Genomic DNA, 21,694 nt, shown 5'->3' with positions numbered 1-21,694 from the left:
GAAATTGACAGGTTAAATCTCAGAGACAGCTTTTTGTATCCTTCCCCTGAACAACTATGTTGAATAATCTTTGTTTTCAGATCATTAGACAGTTGTTTTGAGGAGCCCATGATGCCACTCTTCAGAGGAGATTCAAACAGGAGAACAACTTGCAAGTGGCCACTTTAAGTAGCTTTTCTCATGATTGCATACACCTGGCTATGGAGTTCAAATCTCAATGAGGTTAGAAAACCAAAAAAAGTGCTTTAGTAAGTCAGTAAAAAGTAGGTAGGAGTATTTAAAACAAGAAAATGATAAGGGTGCCCATACTTATGCACCTGTCAAATTTTGTTTGAATGCAGATTGCACATTTCCTGTTAGTACAATAAACCTCATTTCAAGGCAGAAACATTACTGTGTCCAACAGTTATTAGATATATGAAACTGAAATAGCTGTTGCAAAAAAAACAATTTTTATAAAACATTAAGCTTAAGATTAATAGGGGTGCCCAAACTTTTTCATATAACTGTATACTATGTGGCTGGGCAATATACTATGTGGCTGGGCAATATACTACGTCGCTGGGCAATATACTACGTCGCTGGGCAATATACTACGTGGACATGCATATTCTAGAATACCCGATGCGTTAGAATCGGGCCACCATCTAGTAATAAATAAAATCATGTAATAAAGAAATAAAACTGAAATTGTCAATCAAATCACTGTCTCTAATCCCAACCCCTGTAAAAAAAAAATGTGTCCGATATAGCAAATTAATCGTTACATAATGGGGAACAACATTTTGAAGAATTTTAATGGTCCTTTTTGGTCATAAAACAATGGGAAAAACAGGCACTTGTTTCCCACCGATGTCACCAGATATCATCAGTCTGCATTAAAAATATAAATCAGTATTCTTGCAATTTTCCCTCTGGCTACTGCATCTATTCTAGACTCATACTCGCTGTTCTTCAGGAAATTCACATGTACATTAGTTAACAATTCTAGACTGACTCAGACCCTATGTTTTGCATTGAAGCATCTAATGAGCGTGTGCAAAGCTGCTTGCGAAGAGAGGGTCAGCTTTGGTGAATGGTGGACCCTGTGTTACCAGCTGTGTATAGAAGTGTAATATGTCATGCTAATCCTGACAGTTATGATAATAAAAATTCTGAAAGGGCAGGATGGGAGTCTTAAAATATGCCCATTGGCCAGTGGGAAAATAGCAAGATTATTTTTTTTTTTAATACAAATTATGATATTGAAAAAAATGCCCCCCAAAAATAGATTTAACACACAAACCTGATGTAAACATAGATCATGCATTCCTTTAAATGGTGGATTCTTTTTCGATCTGATTAATAGTCCTTTTAATCTAATTAGTGTGTGTGAAATCATGTGTGCTTGGCTCAGTGCAATGTGTGCACTAATGACTGATGGGTCAGATTCATGATGTGTTGATGTGTCAGGTCCCAATTGGCCTTGTGGTTGTGATGACTCAGTTATGAGATTACACTGGAAACCAGAGTTGTGAAGTTCCCTTTTAAGTGCGCTTCTGGGACCCTTTTACTGCCTGTTAATTTCTCAGATGTGACAAATGCAATATTTTAAAGTTGGGATAGCTTTAACCCCTTGACGCCATGGCCATTTTCTTCGTTTTTGTTTTTTCCTCCCCTTCTTCCAAGAGCCATAACTTTTATATTTTTGCCAATATGGCCATATGAGGGCTTGTTTTTTTGCAGGACCAGTTATGCTTTTTAATGACACCATTGGTTTTACCATATAGTGTAATGTAAAACGGGAAAGAAATTCCAGCTGTAGTGAAATTGCAAAAAAGTGCAATTCCACAATTTTTATTTACCGTATTTATTTATTTACCATGTTTACTATATGGTAAACCTGACCTTACAATATGATTCCTCAGGTCAGCACGAGTACGCAGATACCAAACATGTATATATTTTTTTTATTTAAGTAGTGACATTTTTTTTGCATTTGTCACCATTTTCCGAGACCCGTTTCCATTTTTTGGGATGTGGCTGGGTGAGGTCTTATATCCTGAGCTCAGATTTTTATTGACACTATTGGGGTAGATACGATGTTTTGATCGCCTCTTATTGCATTTTATTGCAATGTTGTGGCTGACATAAAGATGTAATTCTGGCGTTTCGATTTTTCTCCTTTTGCCGTTTATCGATTTGATTAATTCACTTTGTATTTTGATAGATCAGACATTTCTGGACTCAGCAATACAAAATATGTACATTTAAAAAAAATAAAAATTCATTGGGGCAAAAGAGGGTGATTTGAACTTTTGTGTTTTTTTTTTTTATTGTTTTCATATTTAAAAAAAAATATTTTTCATTTTGTTCTGACTTCAACGTTCCTCTTAGGAGACTTGAAGCTGCAATCATCCGTTCGCTTATGCTATCCATACCAGAGCTTGCTATGTGTAGCAGAAATCATTGTTTCCTATGAATGCAGGCAACAAGCAGTCGTTCGCAGGAGTATCGTAATGACAGGTACAGGGGTCTTCTGCAGACACTGCGCTGTTATGACAACCCATCAGCTCTCCACGATCATGTGACATGCGCTTTATGGCTGAAGTGTGTTAAATCACCCTGTCAGAGATTGACAGCGGGATCTAAACTGGTTAACAGACGTGGGTGAAGCTCTAATCCACCCGCGGCTGTTAAAGGCACATGAACAGCTGTCATGAGCAGGGAAAGATGCAGACTCAGCTGACGAGCTCACATCAAAATAATGAACACCACATAAAGCGTAAATATATGTCATGTGTCTTGAATGGGTTAATGTAGTAGTTTATTTGCTTTGTAACATTAAGCATCTTTGATGACAAGGAATTTAAGGATTGGTAGTCCAAAATTGTGAATGCTGGATCCTTATTTTCCCTGTCATGATCTGTTGGGAGAGAGTGCTGAGAAAACCCATACACATTAGACTGGCGAGCGAGATCGACAGACATTAGCCTGATGTGTTATGCGCCCTTACATCACCTCAGCGAAGAGAAAATTGCCATTCAAACATTAATTAAACAAATGTAGGCGATACCTAATTGAGGTGTCGATGTAACACAAAGAATAGACAATGCTGAATTTCTGTTGCAATTCATTCTGAAACCCCATGATGTCGCGCCCACCAGTCGGTTTCTGCCTTGGAGTATGCATATTGCATAAATCACTGCCATTTCTGGCTTAGAAACCGTTGAGTCCTCATAAGACTGCAGACTCCTCATTTTAGACTGGACAACCCCTTTAAGCAGTTTTCTGCAGAATAAGTGAAGCAGCGACATAACAATTATCATCATTGATTTGAGTGACTCTTCTGACCATTAGCAAACAATAGAAAACAATCCCTCATGTTAGTGCTGGCCATGTGTTTATTCCATGCCAATTGCCACTGCCACATCACACAGTGCGTAATAATCATATCTCTTTATATTCAGGTGAAACGGGCATTGGAAAGTCAACTTTAATGGACACTATATTTAACACAAAATTTGAAAGTGAGCCAGTTTCACACAGCGAGCCCGGAGTGAGGTTAAAAGCAAGAAGCTACGAACTTCAGGAGAGCAATGTACGCCTGAAGCTAACCATAGTGGACACCGTTGGATTTGGAGATCAGATCAATAAAGATGATAGGTATGTAATTGGGACAGAAACCATTCTTACCATAGATGTGTTTTACTGTATACAAGTAAATCTGATAAATTATCTTAAAGGGAACTTGTCATGTCCCCAAACGCTCTTAATCTACTACACAAGTGGGGTTAATCTGCCGATTAATAGCTTTCTAAAGCTGTGCAGCTGCAGCACTGAAAGCCCAACAAGTGGGAGCAAATGAAGTTAATTCCTCCCAGCAGCCTCCAGCTTTCAGTTATAGTGGTGCTGCCGGCATGGCTCCTGTCACCGCTCGTTAGCTCTACACTATAACCGCTCCCTGGCGCTGATTGACAGCTGGCTTAGCAATGCACAAGTGCTGAACTAACTGTCAGTGTCGGGGCATAGTTACAGCCGCTGCTCACTATGTACTGAGCAATGATGAAGCTAATAAGACTGAAAGCCCTAGGCTGCCAGGAGGAATACAGTTACCGTAATTTCATCCCGATAGCCGGGCTTTTAGCGCGGCAGCCACACAGCTTTAAGGTATGTGCACACGATGCGGATTTTGCTGCGGATCCACAGCAGTTTCCCATGAGTTTACAGTTCAATGTAAACCTATGGGAAACCAAAAACGCTGTGCACATGCTGCGGAAAAAAACGCGCGGAAACGCAGCGGTTTACATTCCGCAACATGTCACTTCTTTCTGCGGATTCCGCAGCGGTTTTACAGCTGCCCCTATGGAAAATCGCAGTTGTAAAACCGCAGAAAAACCGTGGTAAATCCGCGATAAATCTGCAGCAAAAACGCAGCGTTTTTGCCCTGCAGATTTATCAAATCTGCTGCGTAAAAATCCGCAGTGGCCAAGAATACGTGTGCACATACCCTTAGAGCGCTATTTACCTGCAGATTGACCCCATATTTGCAGGTTAATGGCATTTTATCACATGACAGTTTCTCTTTAAATAGAGTTGGTGCAAATCGATTTGCAGGATGCGATCCATCCATTTGGGTTTTTGAAAATGACTAAATGTTGAGTGATATCTTTTTGCTGCCGTACATGAATAATCCTGACGTATCCTGTAGTATTGGTGACTGCTTACCACACAGATTTTCAGTGATGTTGTGAGTGGGTTGTGTAAAGGGAAATCCTGGTAAAACGATCTATCGTAGATACAAGTGAGTAGATCATGCATTGTAGATCACACTGGGAAAGTGTCCAACCACGACTAATTTTCATCATGATCCGATATTACAATATCCAGAGGTTTCTGTGCTGGAAGCTGACTCTGTGTGCTTGAAACTTACACCAAACCTGTTACTGATGTGGTATTCCATCTTACATCTGCTTATATTGACAGGCGTGCGGCTCGTCACAAGACACGGATCTATGAGTGTTAGCGGCCATGCACCTGTGAATTTACCATTTTAAAAAGAATAATCTGGGGTGAAACTGTAATTTTCCTTTAAAGCATAGAGATGCATGCAAAGATTACCAGACCCTCCTCTACTCCCAGCACCATATTGTTTATAGCAGTCGTTATAATCATTTATGACCTGTCAGGAACACTTGGGCAGTGACTAGCACCATACAATTACCCATTAATGGTTCAATTACCCATTGTGTTCAGTGGTTAAATTAACTAATCTTTTTTATTTGACTATAGATTTGTCTATTGATTGAAATCTGTACAAGTCAGATTGTGACACAATGCATGTCCAAAGTGTGAGTATATAAGTCACAACTAGCCTAAATTATACATACAAATCTACTATATAATTGTCTAAGGGTCACTTCCGTCTGTCCTTCTGTCTGTCTGTCTGTCATGGTTATTCATTCGCTGATTAGTCTTGCCAGCTGCCTGTCATGGCTGCCGCGACCAATCAGCGACAGGCACAGTCCGGAAGAAAATGGCCGCTCCTTACTCCCCGCAGTCAGTGCCTGTTGCTTGCATACTCCCCTCCGGTCACCACTAACACAGGGTTAATGCCGGCGGTAACGGACCGCATTATGCCGCAGTTAACGCACTCCGTTACCGCCGCTATTAACCCTGTGTGTCCCCAACTTTTTACTATTGACGCTGCCTATACGGCATCAATAGTAAAAAATGTAATGTTAAAAATAATTAAAAAAAATAAACCTGCTATACTCACCCTCCGTAGTCCACTGAGCCGCTCCCGCCGGCCGCCATCTTCCGCTGCAGTTTCCGGTGGCAAAGATGGTATGGCAGAAGGACCTGCCATGACGTCACGGTCATGTGACCGCGACGTCATCACAGGCCCTGCGCGACAAGGACCTGCCATGACGTCACGGTCATGTGACCGCGACGTCATCACAGGCCCTGCGCTAGAAAGACCTGCCATGGCGTCACGGTCATGTGACCGCGACGTCATCACAGGTCCTGCGCTCTGATACCAACCCTGGGACCGCAAGCTGCCGTGGGCTACAAGGGGCCTTCGGAAAGGTGAGTATATGTTTGTTTATTTTTTATTTTTTCACCTGTGACAAACCTTGCTGGGCAATATACTACGTAGCTGGGCAATATGCTACGTGACTGGGCAATATACTACGTGGCTCTGTGCTGTATACTACTTCGCTGGGCAATATACTACGTGGCTCTGTGCTGTATACTACGTCACTCGGCAATATACTACGTCACTGGGCAATATACTACGTAAGGCTACGTTCACATTTGCGTTGTGCGCCGCTGCGTCGGCGACGCAACGCACAACGCAAATAAAAATGCACCAAAACGTACGCAAAAACGCTGCGTTTTGCGACGCATGCGTCGTTTTTTGCCAAAATTTGGACGCAAGAAAAATGCAACTTGTTGCGTTTTCTGCGCCCGACGCTTGCGGCAAAAAAAACGCATGCGTCGCACAACGCAGCACAACGCATGTCCATGCGTCCCCCATGTTAAATATAGGGGCGCATGACGCATGCGTCGCCGCTGCGTCGCCCGACGCAAACACGCAAAACGCTAATGTGAACTGTTGTGAATTCTGTGGCTGAGTTCACTTCTGTGGTCACAAGTGGTATTGCAGTCTCTGGGCTTCCTCCCTCAGGTGTTTTGGTGAGCTCGTTGGCTGCCTTGCTATTTAGCTCCACCTGAGTCTGTCTTCCTTGCTCCTTGTCAATGTTCCAGTGTTGGATCTGAGCTGCTGCATCTTTCCTTGGGCCTGCTGCTTTGCTAGATAAGTGCTTCTAGTTTGTTTTCTGTTTTTTCTGTCCAGCTTGCTATTATCTTTTGCTGGAAGCTCTGAGAAGCAAAGGGGTGCACCGCCGTGCTGTTAGTTCGGCACGGTGGGTCTTTTTGCCCCTTTGCGTGGTTTTCGTTTTAGGGTTTTTTGTAGACTGCATAGTTCTCTTTGCTATCCTCGCTCTGTCTAGAATATCGGGCCTCACTTTGCTGAATCTATTTCATTCCTACGTTTGTCTTTTCATCTTGCTAACAGTCATTATATGTGGGGGGCTGCCTATTCCTTTGGGGTATTTCTCTGAGGTAAGTCAGGCTTGTATTTCTATCTTCAGGCTAGTCAGCTCCTCAGGCAGTGCCGAGTTGCATAGGTAGTGATAGGCGCAATCCACTGCTGCTTATAGTTGTGTGAGGATAGATCAGGTACTGCAGTCTACAGAGATTCCACGTCTCAGAGCTCGTCCTATTGTTTTTGGTTATTGCCAGATCTCTGTATGTGCGCTGATTACTGCACGCTGTGTTGCCTGATTGCCAGCCATAACAGTACAAGGAGCCACACCAATGATTCCCAATAGAGGGAAAAAAGAAATCCTGACATCATTTTTTTTTTTAGCTCTGTCTTCAGTCTTTTTTTTCCCCTAGACATTAGAGTGCTTCAGGACACAGCTGTGGACATGGATATTCAGGCTCTGTGCTCCTCAATGGATAATCTCGTTGTAAATGTACAAAAGATTCAAGATACTATTGATCAGAAATCGATGCTAGAACCAAGAATTCCGATTCCTGATTTGTTTTTTGGTGACAGAACTAAGTTCCTGAGCTTCAGAAATAATTGTAAGCTATTTTTGGCCTTGAAACCTCATTCTTCTGGTAATCCTATTCAACAGGTTTTGATTATTATTTCTTTTTTGCGCGGCGACCCACAGGACTGGGCGTTTTCTCTTGCACCAGGAGATTCTGCATTGAGTAATGTTGATGCATTTTTCCAGGCGCTGGGATTGCTTTACGATGAGCCTAATTCAGTGGATCAGGCTGAGAAAAATCTGCTGGCTTTATGCCAGGGTCAGGATGATGTAGAAGTATATTGTCAGAAATTTAGGAAGTGGTCAGTGCTCACTCTGTGGAATGAATCTGCACTAGCGGCTTTGTTCAGAAAGGGTCTCTCTGAAGCTCTTAAGGATGTAATGGTGGGATTTCCTATGCCTGCTGGTTTGAATGAGTCTATGTCCTTGGCCATTCAGATCGGTCGTCGCTTGCGCGAGCGTAAATCTGTGCACCATCTGGCGGTATTGTCTGAGAGTAAACCTGAGCCTATGCAGTGCGACAGGACTATGACTAAAGTAGAACGGCAAGAACACAGACGTCTGAACAGACTGTGTTTCTATTGTGGTGATTCTACTCATGCTATTTCTAATTGTCCTAAACGCACTAGGCGGTTCGATAGCTCTGCTGTTATTGGTACTGTACAGTCCAAATTCCTTTTGTCCATTACCTTAATGTGCTCTTTGTCATCGTATTCTGTCATGGCGTTTGTGGATTCAGGCGCTGCCCTGAATCTGATGGATTTGGATTATGCTAAACGTTGTGGATTTTTCTTGGAGCCTTTGCGGTGTCCTATTCTGTTGAGAGGAATTGATGCTACACCTTTGGCCAAGAATAAGCCTCAGTACTGGGCCCAGCTGACCATGTGCATTGCTCCTGCACATCAGGAAGTTATTCGCTTTCTGGTACTGCATAATTTGCATGATGTGGTCGTGTTGGGGTTGCCATGGCTACAAACCCATAATCCAGTATTGGATTGGAACTCTATGTCGGTGACCAGCTGGGGTTGTCAGGGAGTACATGGTGATGTTCCATTTTTGTCTATTTCGTCATCCATTCCTTCTGACATCCCAGAGTTCTTGTCGGACTTTCAGGATGTATTTGAAGAGTCCAAGTCTGATGCCCTACCTCCGCATAGGAATTGTGATTGTGCTATCGATTTGATTCCTGGTAGTAAATTCCCTAAGGGTCGTTTATTTAATTTGTCCGTACCTGAACACACCGCTATGCGCAGTTATGTGAAGGAGTCCCTGGAGAAGGGACATATTCGCCCATCGTCGTCACCATTGGGAGCAGGGTTCTTCTTTGTAGCCAAGAAGGATGGTTCGCTAAGACCGTGTATTGATTACCGCCTTCTTAATAAGATCACTGTTAAGTTTCAGTATCCCTTGCCATTGATTTCTGACTTGTTTGCTCGGATTAAGGGGGCTAGTTGGTTTACTAAGATTGATCTTCGTGGTGCGTATAATCTGGTGAGAATCAGGCAGGGAGATGAATGGAAAACGGCATTTAATACGCCCGAGGGTCATTTTGAGTATCTGGTGATGCCGTTCGGACTTGCCAATGCTCCATCTGTTTTTCAGTCTTTTATGCATGACATTTTCCGTGAGTATCTGGATAAATTCTTGATTGTTTACTTGGATGACATTTTGATCTTCTCAGATGATTGGGAGTCTCATGTGAAGCAAGTCAGAATGGTTTTCCAGGTACTGCGTGCTAATTCCTTGTTCGTGAAGGGATCAAAGTGTCTCTTCGGTGTACAGAAAGTTTCATTTTTGGGGTTCATCTTTTCCCCTTCTACTATCGAGATGGATCCGGTTAAGGTTCAGGCCATCCAGGATTGGACTCAGCCGACATCTCTAAAAAGTCTGCAGAAATTCCTGGGCTTTGCTAATTTTTATCGTCGCTTCATCTGTAATTTTTCTAGCATTGCCAGACCATTGACCGATTTGACCAAGAAGGGTGCTGATTTGGTTAATTGGTCTTCTGCTGCCGTGGAAGCTTTTCAGGAGTTGAAGCGTCGTTTTTGCTGTGCCCCTGTGTTGTGTCAACCTGATGTTTCTCTTCCGTTCCAGGTCGAGGTTGATGCTTCTGAGATTGGTGCAGGGGCGGTTTTGTCACAGAGAGGTTCTGGTTGCTCAGTGTTCAAACCATGTGCTTTCTTTTCCAGGAAATTTTCTGCTGCTGAGCGTAATTATGATGTGGGCAACCGAGAGTTGCTGGCCATGAAGTGGGCATTCGAGGAGTGGCGTCATTGGCTTGAGGGTGCTAAGCATCGCGTGGTGGTTTTGACTGATCATAAGAACCTTACTTATCTTGAGTCTGCCAAGCGCTTGAATCCTAGACAGGCCCGTTGGTCGTTATTTTTTGCTCGTTTTGATTTTGTGATTTCATACCTTCCGGGCTCTAAAAATGTGAAGGCGGATGCTCTGTCTAGGAGTTTTGTGCCCGACTCTCCGGGGTTATCTGAGCCGGCGAGTATCCTCAAGGAAGGAGTCATTGTGTCTGCCATCTCCCCTGATTTGCGGAGAGTGTTGCAGAAATTTCAGGCTAATAAACCTGATTGTTGTCCGGCCGAGAAACTGTTCGTCCCTGATAGGTGGACTAGTAAAGTTATCTCTGAACTTCATTGTTCGGTGCTGGCCGGTCATCCAGGAATCTTTGGTACCAGGGAGTTGGTTGCTAGATCCTTCTGGTGGCCATCTCTGTCACGGGATGTGCGTGCTTTTGTGCAGTCCTGTGGAATTTGTGCTAGGGCTAAGCCCTGCTGTTCACGTGCCAGTGGGTTGCTTTTGCCCTTGCCGGTCCCGAAGAGGCCTTGGACACATATTTCGATGGATTTCATTTCTGACCTTCCCGTTTCTCAAAAAATGTCGGTCATTTGGGTGGTCTGTGATCGCTTTTCTAAAATGGTCCATCTGGTGCCCTTGGTTAAATTGCCTTCCTCCTCTGATTTGGTGCCTTTGTTCTTCCAGCATGTGGTTCGTTTACATGGCATTCCTGAGAATATTGTTTCTGACAGAGGTTCCCAGTTTGTCTCGAGGTTCTGGCGAGCCTTTTGTGGTAGGATGGGCATTGACCTATCTTTCTCCTCGGCCTTCCATCCTCAGACTAATGGCCAGACCGAACGAACCAATCAGACCTTGGAAACATATCTGAGATGTTTTGTTTCCGCTGACCAGGATGATTGGGTGTCATTTTTGCCGTTGGCTGAGTTCGCCCTTAATAATCGGGCCAGCTCGGCTACCTTGGTCTCTCCATTTTTCTGCAATTCTGGGTTCCATCCTCGTTTCTCTTCAGGACAGGTTGAGTCTTCGGACTGTCCTGGTGTGGATTCTGTGGTGGACAGGTTGCAGCAGATCTGGACTCAGGTAGTGGACAATTTGACCTTGTCCCAGGAGAAGGCTCAGCTTTTCGCTAATCGCAGACGCCGTGTGGGACCCCGACTTCGTGTTGGGGATCTGGTTTGGTTATCTTCTCGTCATATTCCTATGAAGGTTTCCTCTCCTAAATTTAAACCTCGTTTTATTGGTCCGTATAGGATTTCTGAGATTCTCAATCCGGTGTCTTTTCGTCTGATCCTCCCAGACTCCTTTTCCATACATAATGTATTCCATAGGTCGTTGTTGAGGAGATACGTGGCACCTATGGTTCCATCTGTGGAGCCTCCTGCCCCTGTTTTGGTGGAGGGGGAATTGGAGTATATTGTGGAGAAGATTTTGGATTCTCGTGTCTCTAGACGGAAACTCCAGTATCTGGTCAAATGGAAGGGTTATGCTCAGGAAGATAATTCCTGGGTTTTTGCCTCTGATGTCCATGCCCCAGATCTTGTTCGTGCCTTTCATGTGGCTCATCCTGGTCGGCCTGGGGGTTCTGGTGAGGGTTCGGTGACCCCTCCTCAAGGGGGGGGTACTGTTGTGAATTCTGTGGCTGAGTTCACTTCTGTGGTCACAAGTGGTATTGCAGTCTCTGGGCTTCCTCCCTCAGGTGTTTTGGTGAGCTCGTTGGCTGCCTTGCTATTTAGCTCCACCTGAGTCTGTCTTCCTTGCTCCTTGTCAATGTTCCAGTGTTGGATCTGAGCTGCTGCATCTTTCCTTGGGCCTGCTGCTTTGCTAGATAAGTGCTTCTAGTTTGTTTTCTGTTTTTTCTGTCCAGCTTGCTATTATCTTTTGCTGGAAGCTCTGAGAAGCAAAGGGGTGCACCGCCGTGCTGTTAGTTCGGCACGGTGGGTCTTTTTGCCCCTTTGCGTGGTTTTCGTTTTAGGGTTTTTTGTAGACTGCATAGTTCTCTTTGCTATCCTCGCTCTGTCTAGAATATCGGGCCTCACTTTGCTGAATCTATTTCATTCCTACGTTTGTCTTTTCATCTTGCTAACAGTCATTATATGTGGGGGGCTGCCTATTCCTTTGGGGTATTTCTCTGAGGTAAGTCAGGCTTGTATTTCTATCTTCAGGCTAGTCAGCTCCTCAGGCAGTGCCGAGTTGCATAGGTAGTGATAGGCGCAATCCACTGCTGCTTATAGTTGTGTGAGGATAGATCAGGTACTGCAGTCTACAGAGATTCCACGTCTCAGAGCTCGTCCTATTGTTTTTGGTTATTGCCAGATCTCGGTATGTGCGCTGATTACTGCACGCTGTGTTGCCTGATTGCCAGCCATAACAGTGAACGTAGCCTAACTGGGCAATATACTACGTGGCTGCGCAATATACTACGTGACTGGGCAATATACTACGTGACTGGGCAATATACTACGTGGCTGGGCAATATACTACGTGACTGGGCAATATACTAAGTGACTGGGCAATATACTAAGTGACTGGGCAATATACTACGTGGCTGGGCAATATACTACGTAACTGGGCAATATACTACGTGACTGGGCAATATACTACGTCACTGGGCAATATACTACGTTACTGGCCAATATACTACTTGGCTCTGTGCTGTATACTACGTCGCTGTGCGATATACTACGTCACTGGGCAATATACTACGTGGATGGGCAATATACTATGTGACTGGGCAATATACTACGTAACTGGCCAATACACTACGTGACTGGGCAATATACTACATAACTGGGCAATATACTACGTGGCTGCGCAATATACTACGTGACTGGGCAATATACTACGTAACTGACCAATATACTACGTGGCTGCGCAATATACTACGTCACTAGGCAATATACTATGTAACTGGGCAATATACTACGTGGCTGGGCAATATACTATGTGATTGGGCAATATACTACGTGTCTGGGCAATATACTACATGGCTGGACAATATACTACGTGACTGGGCAATATACTACGTGGCTGGGCAATATACTACGTGACTGGGCAATATACTACGTGGCTGGGCAATATACTACGTGACTGGGCAATATACTACTTGACTGGGCAATATACTATTTGACTGGGCAATATACTACGTGGCTGGGCAATATACTACGTGGTTGGGCAATATACTACGTGACTGGGCAATATACTACGTAACTGGCCAATACACTACGTGACTGGGCAATATACTACGTAACTGGGCAATATACTACGTGGCTGCGCAATATACTACGTGACTGGGCAATATACTACGTAACTGACGAATATACTACGTGGCTGCGCAATATACTACGTCACTAGGCAATATACTATGTAACTGGGCAATATACTACGTGGCTGGGCAATATACTATGTGATTGGGCAATATACTACGTGTCTGGGCAATATACTACGTGGCTGGACAATATACTACCTGACTGGGCAATATACTACGTGGCTGGGCAATATACTACGTGACTGGGCAATATACTACGTGGCTGGACAATATACTACGTGACTGGGCAATATACTACTTGACTGGGCAATATACTACTTGACTGGGCAATATACTACGTGGCTGGGCAATATACTACGTGGTTGGGCAATATACTACGTGGACATGCATATTCTAGAATACCCGATGCGTTAGAATCGAGCCACCATCTAGTACCATATATACTCGTGTTTAAGCAGAGTTTTTCAGCACATTTTTTTTGTGCTGAAAATGCACCCCTTGGCTTATACACAAGTCATTGTCCCAGAAAGACGGAGGGGGAGCGGCGGGTCACAGAGGCAGGAGCAAGCGGCTGCGGCCAAAGCCTGTGTCCGCTGCTAAAGAGAAGTGATTATTTACTGGCAGTGAATATTCATTTCTCTTATAGCGCGCACAGTTTCAGGCACAGCCGCCGGCTTCCAGCACACATCCTACTTACCTTCCCTGTGATCCCTCGCTGCTTCTCGTTCCGTGCTAGCAGCTCTTCCAGCCGAGCAATCACGTGTCCCCCGCTCATTAAGGTAATGAATATTCGCCTCTCTCCACTCCCATAGGAGTGGGGTGAATATTCATTACCTTAATGAGCCGGGACACGTGATCGCTCGGCTGGAAGAGCTGCTGGCCAGAACGAGATGCAGGGAAGGTACAGTAAGTAGGATGTGATTTTTTTTTTTTTTTTTTTATAGGAGCCAATGGCCATGCAGGACAGGGATGGGGAGCCATGCATACAAGGACAGGGAATGGGAGCCATGCATACCAGATATGGATGAGGGGACAGTGCATACCAGGATAGGGATGAGGGGACAATGCATTCCCGGCTTATACTCGACTCAATAAGTTTTCCCAGTCTTTCGTGGCAAAATTAGGTTCCTCAGCTTATACTCGAGTCAGATTTTACTCGAGTATATACAGTAAGTGATCAATTATTTAACACTACCCGACATAAGAGGGGCTCCAATGTCCAGCCCTAAAAAAATAAAGGGCAGAATTTATGAATTTACATTTGCAACTCCTTATGGTTTATACATCATACACATTACACCTGCCGATGTCGACGTTTTCAGCTAGCACTCTAATGTGTATGGGGGCGCTGGACGACAGACAGTCGGGAGAGATGTTGATTGCTCATGTCCGATTTTGGACTGCTGATCACATTGTTCTCCCTGAATTATTATTTCTGATAGAGAACACAGGAGTGCTTGTCCACGCAAGCTCTTCTGCATATTGGAGAGTCTGTTGAGATGGCTGTTGGCCGACAGCCATCTAATGTGTATGATCAGTATGGATAACCTAACAGAATGCATTCATATTTGATGGTTAGGGATGCTATACAGTGATATGTAAACGTTTGGGCACCCCTGGTCAAAATTACTGTTAATATGAATACCTCCTGTTAAGCACCTATTCACACTAGTCTGGATGTGCTAGACAGTTATTGTAATTTTATGTTAGCTTACTGACCGAGCAGTCCGCCTTTCAAAATGTGGTGATTTTAATTCTAGCAGGTTAATACTTATCCATAAATGCAGGCACTGCTGAGAGCGGTGTCCACATTCACCCAGGAATTCAGACATCAGCCTAAGAGAGGTATTCACACACGTAGTACCCATCAGTTTTTGAGACCTCCTTCACAATGGTTGATGGGCAGATATAACTTGGCCAAATATTATGCTAAGAGTCTCATTTCTTTCCTAATATTCAAAATCCATATTGCTATTCATATTTCATATACCTTATTTTTCGGACCATAAGACGCACCTTTTTCCCATATTTTTTGGGGGACATGGGGGTGCGTCTTATGGTCGCAATATACTTAGAAATCCTGGTGGCGGTCCCGTTGTCGGAGGTCCCGATGCAGCTGGCGCAGCTTTAGCTGTGCTCTGTGGTGTCGGGGTTTGTGGTGTGGCGGCAGCAGGGCTCTGTGCTGCATGGGGGGCTCCGCCGGCATTTTGTCAAAGCCCGGAAGCCCCCGCAGCTCCGTTGCTGCGACGCGGAGGCCTCCGGAAAGATGGGCGACGCATGCTCAGAATCAAATCTCAGGACGAAATCTCGTTGGGAACATCTGAATCTGAGCATGCGTCGCCTCCGACGGCCATCTTTTTAGAGGCCTCCGTGTCACAGCAACGGAGCTGTGGGGGCTTCCGGGCTTTGACGAAATGCTGGCAGAGCACCTCACGCAGCACAGAGATCCGCTGCCGCCCGCGCAGCCCCACAGGCCACTGCACCCCCACAGGCCACCGCAACCCCACAGAGCAGCAGCACCACTGCACCGGCTAGGGATGGGATTTTGCGGAGGCCACCGCACCAGCCTGGACCATCGAACAACCTCTGTGACTACTCCACCAGTGCCGAAACCCCTTCCCGGTAAGCTGAATTCGGACTGTAAGACGGACCCCCATTTTACACTTTTTTTTCACCCTAGTTTCCTTCTGAAAATTTGGGGTGCGTCTTGTAGTCCAGTGCATCTTATAGTCCGAAAAATACTGTATTTCACATTGACATGCTTTAGCATGATAGCGTGCAACCTTTTTTTGTATATTATTAATATGAATAGCAAGTCGTAAATTTAATGATCTTTAAAAGGCCTAAAGTTAAATATGACACATTTCCTTTGTTTTTTAGGCAAAATATATATATTTTCATGTATTACATTTTCAAATTACAAGAAGGAAAATGGGATGATGCAAAAGTTTTGGCACCCTTCATATTTAGTACCTCATACCACTCCCTTTAGATTTTCAATGACGTTCAGATTAGGAGACTGTGAGGGCCATTGTTAAACCTTCAGCTTGCGCTTATTGCGGTATTCTATTGTGGATTTCGATGTGTGTTTAGGGTCATTATCCATTTGTAGAAGCTATCCTCTTCAACTTCAGCTTTTTTACAGATGGTCTTATGATTACATCAAGAATTTGTTGAAATTTTATTGAATCCATTCTTCCCTCTACCTGTGAAATGTTCACATTGCCACATTGGCTGCAACACAACCCCAAATCATGATTAATTCATCCCCATGCTTAATGGTTAGCGAGATGTTCTTTTCCTGAAATTCTGTGCCCTTTTTTCATACTATTGATCATCGTAGTCAAAAAGTTCTATTTTAACCTCATTCGTCCACAGGACTTGTTTCCAAAATGCATCAGGCTTGTTTAAATGTTCTTTTGCATACTTCTGACATTGAATTTTATGGTGAGGACACAGGAGAGGTTTTCTTCTAATGACTCCTCCATGAAGGCCATATTTGTGCAGGTGTCTCTGAACAGTAGAACAATGTACCACAACTCCAGAGTCTGCTAAATCTTTCTAAAGGTCTTTTGCATTCATCAGGGGTACATATTTGCCTCTAGCAATCCTACGAGCAGCTCTCACTGAAATTTTGCTCCTCAATTGTTTCTGTTAACTGACATTTCTTACATTTTGAACTGAGGAAAGAACAACTTGAAAACGCTTTGCTATGTTCCTATAGCATTCTCCTGCCTTGTGGACCTCCACCATTGTCATTTTCAGAATGCTAGGCAGCTGTTTAGAAGAACCCATTTGGCTGTTTTTTGGCACAAGGTTAGAGGAGGCTGGGTTTTCATAAAGCTGGGAAATTTGCATCACTTGGCTTAATTTTTAAATTGAAAAAATGACAATATATGTAAGTTTTTTGCCTAAAATGCAAAGGAAATTTGTAATCTTTAAAGGGAACCTGTCACCCCGAAAATCGCGGGTGAGGTAAGCCCACCGACATCAGGGGCTTATCTACAGCATTCTGTAATGCTGTAGATAAGCCCCCGATGTTACCTGAAAGAGGAGAAAAAGACGTTATATTATACTCACCCAGGGGCGGTCCCGCTGCTGTTCAGGTCGGATGGGCGTCTCCGGTCCGCTGCGGCGCCTCCCATCTTCATTACAAGACGTCCTCTTCTGATCTTCAGCCACGGCTCCGGCGCAGGCGTACTTTGCTCTGCCCTGTTGAGGGCAGACAAAGTACTGCAGTGCGCAGGCGCTGGAAAGGTCAGAGGCCCGGCGCCTGCGCACTGCAGTACTTTGTCTTCCTTCAACAGGGCAGAGCAAAGTACGCCTGCGCCGGAGCCGTGGCTGAAGATCAGAAGAGGACGTCTTGTAATGAAGATGGGAGGCGCCGCAGCGGACCGGAGACACCCATCCGACCTGACCAGCAGCGGGACCGCCCCTGGGTGAGTATAATATAACGTCTTTTTCTCCTCTTTCAGGTAACATCGGGGGCTTATCTACAGCATTACAGAATGCTGCAGATAAGCCCCTGATGCCGGTGGGCTTACCTCACCCACGATTTTCGGGGTGACAGGTTCCCTTTAACTTTAGCCCTTTTAGAGGTCATCTTTTGATTTTCAACTTGGTTAACTGTTCAGAATAACAGTAATTTTGACCAGAGCTTCCTAATCTTTTATATGCCACTGTCGAAAGTAGGACCCTAATGATTGCTAAACTGTTTGTCACCACTATCCACCTCTCTTTGAGGAACATTGATGATATATTCATTGTTTAGTCAAGAAAAATTGAATCTTTTTGTGGAATATCTCAACAATTTGTATTTTACAAGCAACTATTTGAGTTCATAGGTGTATCAATTGAAACTAAGAATGGTGAATTGATTACTGAGTGGTTACCGCAAGCACACAGCAACAAATGCATTATTGCACTATGAAAGTTATCATCCATTGCAAATGTGGCACCCCTAGGGGTATTTGCCACAAAAAAAATAGTTACTGACAGTAAGTACAAATACTAAAATAGCAAGACTGCACTATCACCTCCGGCCAGAAGGGGGAGCTCCAGAGACTCCCCTTGATCCATTCTGGTCTGAGAGAAGAAATGGCAGTTGGGCTAAGGAGCTGAAAGTGAGAGGTCATACAGTTGAATCTCTAACAGCCCTGTGACTGTTACCAGGCCTAAATCACCGGCCTGAGGAGAAGAGGGATAGAGAAAAAGGACATTGTGAGAACCGGGTAGCATTAAAGGGAACCTGTCACCCCGTTTTTGAAAGATGAGATATAAATAGTGTGAAATAGGGGCAGAGCTGGGCTTTACATTAGTGTCCTTTTGGTGCCTTTATTCCCCCGGGATGCTGCTGAAATACCTTTGTGAAGTGTCCGTTTTGTCCTGTCAGTCAAGTTGGTCAGGTCGAATGGGCGTTGTAAAATAGCGGTTCCTCCCCCACCTCATGCGATTCCCTGCGAAGTTTAGTTCCGCCGTTGGCGTTATGTTTAGCGCTTGCGCAGTGAATTTGCCTCCGGCAATCTGTGGGCAAAGCATAATTGACATCATTGCGCATGCGCGGGCCTTCACTTTAGCCGGGGTGCCCCGGAAGTTGTCATATCGGCAAAGTGTTATTCTGGATGCCGTATCTCATCCCACACTGCGAGCGTAAGTTTTGTGCCAAGATCGCTCGCCTGCCTTACGCTCGCAGTGTGGGATGAGATACGGCATCCAGAATAACACTTTGCCGATATGACAACTTCCGGGGCACCCCGGCTAAAGTGAAGGCCCGCGCATGCGCAATGATGTCAATTATGCTTTGCCCACAGATTGCCGGAGGCAAATTCACTGCGCAAGCGCTAAACATAACGCCAACGGCGGAACTAAACTTCGCAGGGAATCGCATGAGGTGGGGGAGGAACCGCTATTTTACAACGCCCATTCGACCTGACCAACTTGACTGACAGGACAAAACGGACACTTCACAAAGGTATTTCAGCAGCATCCCGGGGGAATAAAGGCACCAAAAGGACACTAATGTAAAGCCCAGCTCTGCCCCTATTTCACACTATTTATATCTCATCTTTCAAAAACGGGGTGACAGGTTCCCTTTAATCACTACCCAGAACAGGCGCAAAGACGGATACCGGATCCGTGGCTGTATTCATTATATATAATACAGCAACCGGAAAAACGTGAGGTAATATCAGCTTCACTAGGGCCGGACGCAGCAACAGACACAGAGTTCAGCGGTACTCCCAGAGGGGGTAAACCGATAAAAGGACTCGGGTTGCCCGTCGAACCAGGACCCGGAGGGGACAGATTGGGCCGGCAGCCAGTTCACATACAGCAGCAGGGCCACACAGAAATTGCGCACAATAAGAGGCGAAGACCCCGGCAGGGTCAAAGTAACTCAGAGTTCCCATACAGACTCCGGTGACAGGACTGGTTGTAAATCCTTTTATGTTAAAGTAAACTGGTTAAACGTTTCAGTGCCTCAGTCTTTCATTTGGACAATAGCCATCTATCCAGGATCGGGATCGTCACCGCTGGGAGAACCTGCTGCTGATCAAGTAAGTGCCTGTCCCCTCATGATACCCCTTACACTGTGCATTGCCTGAGGCCACAGCACCGGGTCAAGCCACCCGTGACATCCCCCTCAAGAGACAGACTCCATTGGTCCGGTGCTGGGTATCCCGGTCTCCTGGGCGTCACACATGTTTAAAGATTTTACCATATGGGCAGTTTTTACACAATTCGGGCACATTGAGATGGGCATATTATATGTGTGCTGTCCGTGTAAAAATCCGACATCTCTCAGACCAATGTTATTGTATAGGGCTGTTCAGATGACAGTTTTATTACATGGACTGAGTGTGTGTGTGTGTGTGTGTGTGTGTGTGTGTGTGTGTGTGTGTGTGTTTGTGTGTGAAAAATACAACATGTATTTGTCTTATCCCTCTTTTGAATGAAATTCACCCAACTAAGTCTGTAACTGCGCAAAAAAAATCAGTTCCATATGGATCATCTGTAATGCATCCGATTTGACAGATAAATTGCCATTTTTAACACAGGAAACTGATAATTTTTTTTTATATACTGATTTCTAAAAAAAAGCATGCCCTTCAAATGGAAACAACAAATCTACAGATGACAATATCGATCAGAATTGTCTGTCGTTTTCTGGATGAAAATCTGACTATTAGATATTCTGAATGAATGATGAATCCTTTCAGGCACAAACCAGAGATTTGTGTAACCGATTAAGGCTACTTTCACACATCAGGTTTTTTTGTTTCAGGCACAATCCGGCAAGTTTTGAAAAGAAAGGATCCGTTTTTTTCTCATAGAGTTGTATTAGTGCCGGATTGCACCTGATAGCCAGACGTTTCATCCGTTTTTTTCCAGATCCGTCCAAATAGTCATTTCCGGCGTACGGAGAAAACGTCCAGAGGACCCTTTTTTCGTCCAGCGAAAAAAGCGCACAGTGACGGAGCCGGCCCAAAACGTGTGAAACGGAGATGTGAAACGATGATCCGGTTTTCCAACCATTCTCTCTCTCTCCCTTTATTTCCAGGAATTCACTATAAACTCCATGTTAAAAATAGAAAACCGGATCCGGCAGAAAAACGGATCTGTCGCATCAGTTTTTTCACTATTTGCAACGGATCCGTTTTTTGGAACATTAGCCAGGTTCTGCCTGAAACAAAAAACCTGATGTGTGAAAGTAGCCTAAGACTCCGAGGTAACCTGCAGGAATTCTGCTCTTCAAAAGTCCAATAATAGTGATAGGTAAGAACTATTAGTCCGTTCTAATAGGAAGAAGAGGACAGAAGAAATTTGTGTTGTCCTCTTTGCATAGTCCACTCAGTGAAATTCTGCGTTCCACTATTAGACAGAACTAGAGGTAGAAACAAAACTGAGTCTCTTTTTTGCCATGTCAGAACCTTAGAGGGGTTTTCCGCTACTTGGACAACCATGTCTCATTTAGCGTGTTTGTCCCCAGTAAAATAACAACACCGGAATGTGCACATGTTAGGTATTTGATGTCGAAATTCTGCATCTCTTGGCAGGAAAAACGCTGCGTAAAATAAGTGCGTATTTTATATGTTTTTACTTGTGTTTTTGGTTCAGATTTTTCCCCACTCATTAGTTTGAGTGAAATCAGAAGCAGAACACTGAAAGAATTGACATGCTGCAAATTTCAATCTGCTCCATATCTCAAGTCACAAATAAGCAATGTGTGCACGAGACTTCAGGATTCTCATTCACTATGTTGGTATCAAGAAACCCTTCAGATTTTGTGACAAAACTGCGCAGAAAAAAATGTGAGAAAACTGCAATGTGTGCACAGGCACTTATACTCACTGTAAGGCTATGTGCACACGATGCGTTTTTGATGCGTTTAAGCTGTTTGTTTTTTTTACGACGCACATAAATGCTCCAAAAACATCATGGAATACTAAAGCAAGGTAATGCAATGACAATGCTGAAGTGCTGTGCGCATGATCTGTAAATTTCCGTCCATATTTGC

At 44.4% G+C, this 21,694-nt stretch overlaps 1 protein-coding gene across 4 annotated transcripts in view; it reads left to right on the top strand.

The window, feature by feature from the left end:
• The window catches only part of SEPTIN11 (septin 11), a 131,256-nt gene that overhangs the window by 66,520 nt on the left and 43,042 nt on the right, over positions 1 to 21,694 (top strand). For all 4 annotated transcript variants that reach the window (XM_069743224.1, XM_069743220.1, XM_069743222.1 and 1 more), the window contains exon 3: positions 3,450 to 3,645. In XM_069743224.1, coding sequence (XP_069599325.1) covers positions 3,450 to 3,645 — 196 coding nt within the window. The remainder of the gene's footprint in view (positions 1 to 3,449; positions 3,646 to 21,694) is intronic.

Source organism: Ranitomeya imitator, chromosome 1 (assembly GCF_032444005.1).
Source record: "Ranitomeya imitator isolate aRanImi1 chromosome 1, aRanImi1.pri, whole genome shotgun sequence".
Classification (NCBI taxonomy): Eukaryota; Metazoa; Chordata; class Amphibia; order Anura; family Dendrobatidae; genus Ranitomeya; species Ranitomeya imitator.
Note: the sequence above shows the minus strand (reverse complement) of the source record. Positions and strands in the feature narration are given on the sequence as shown.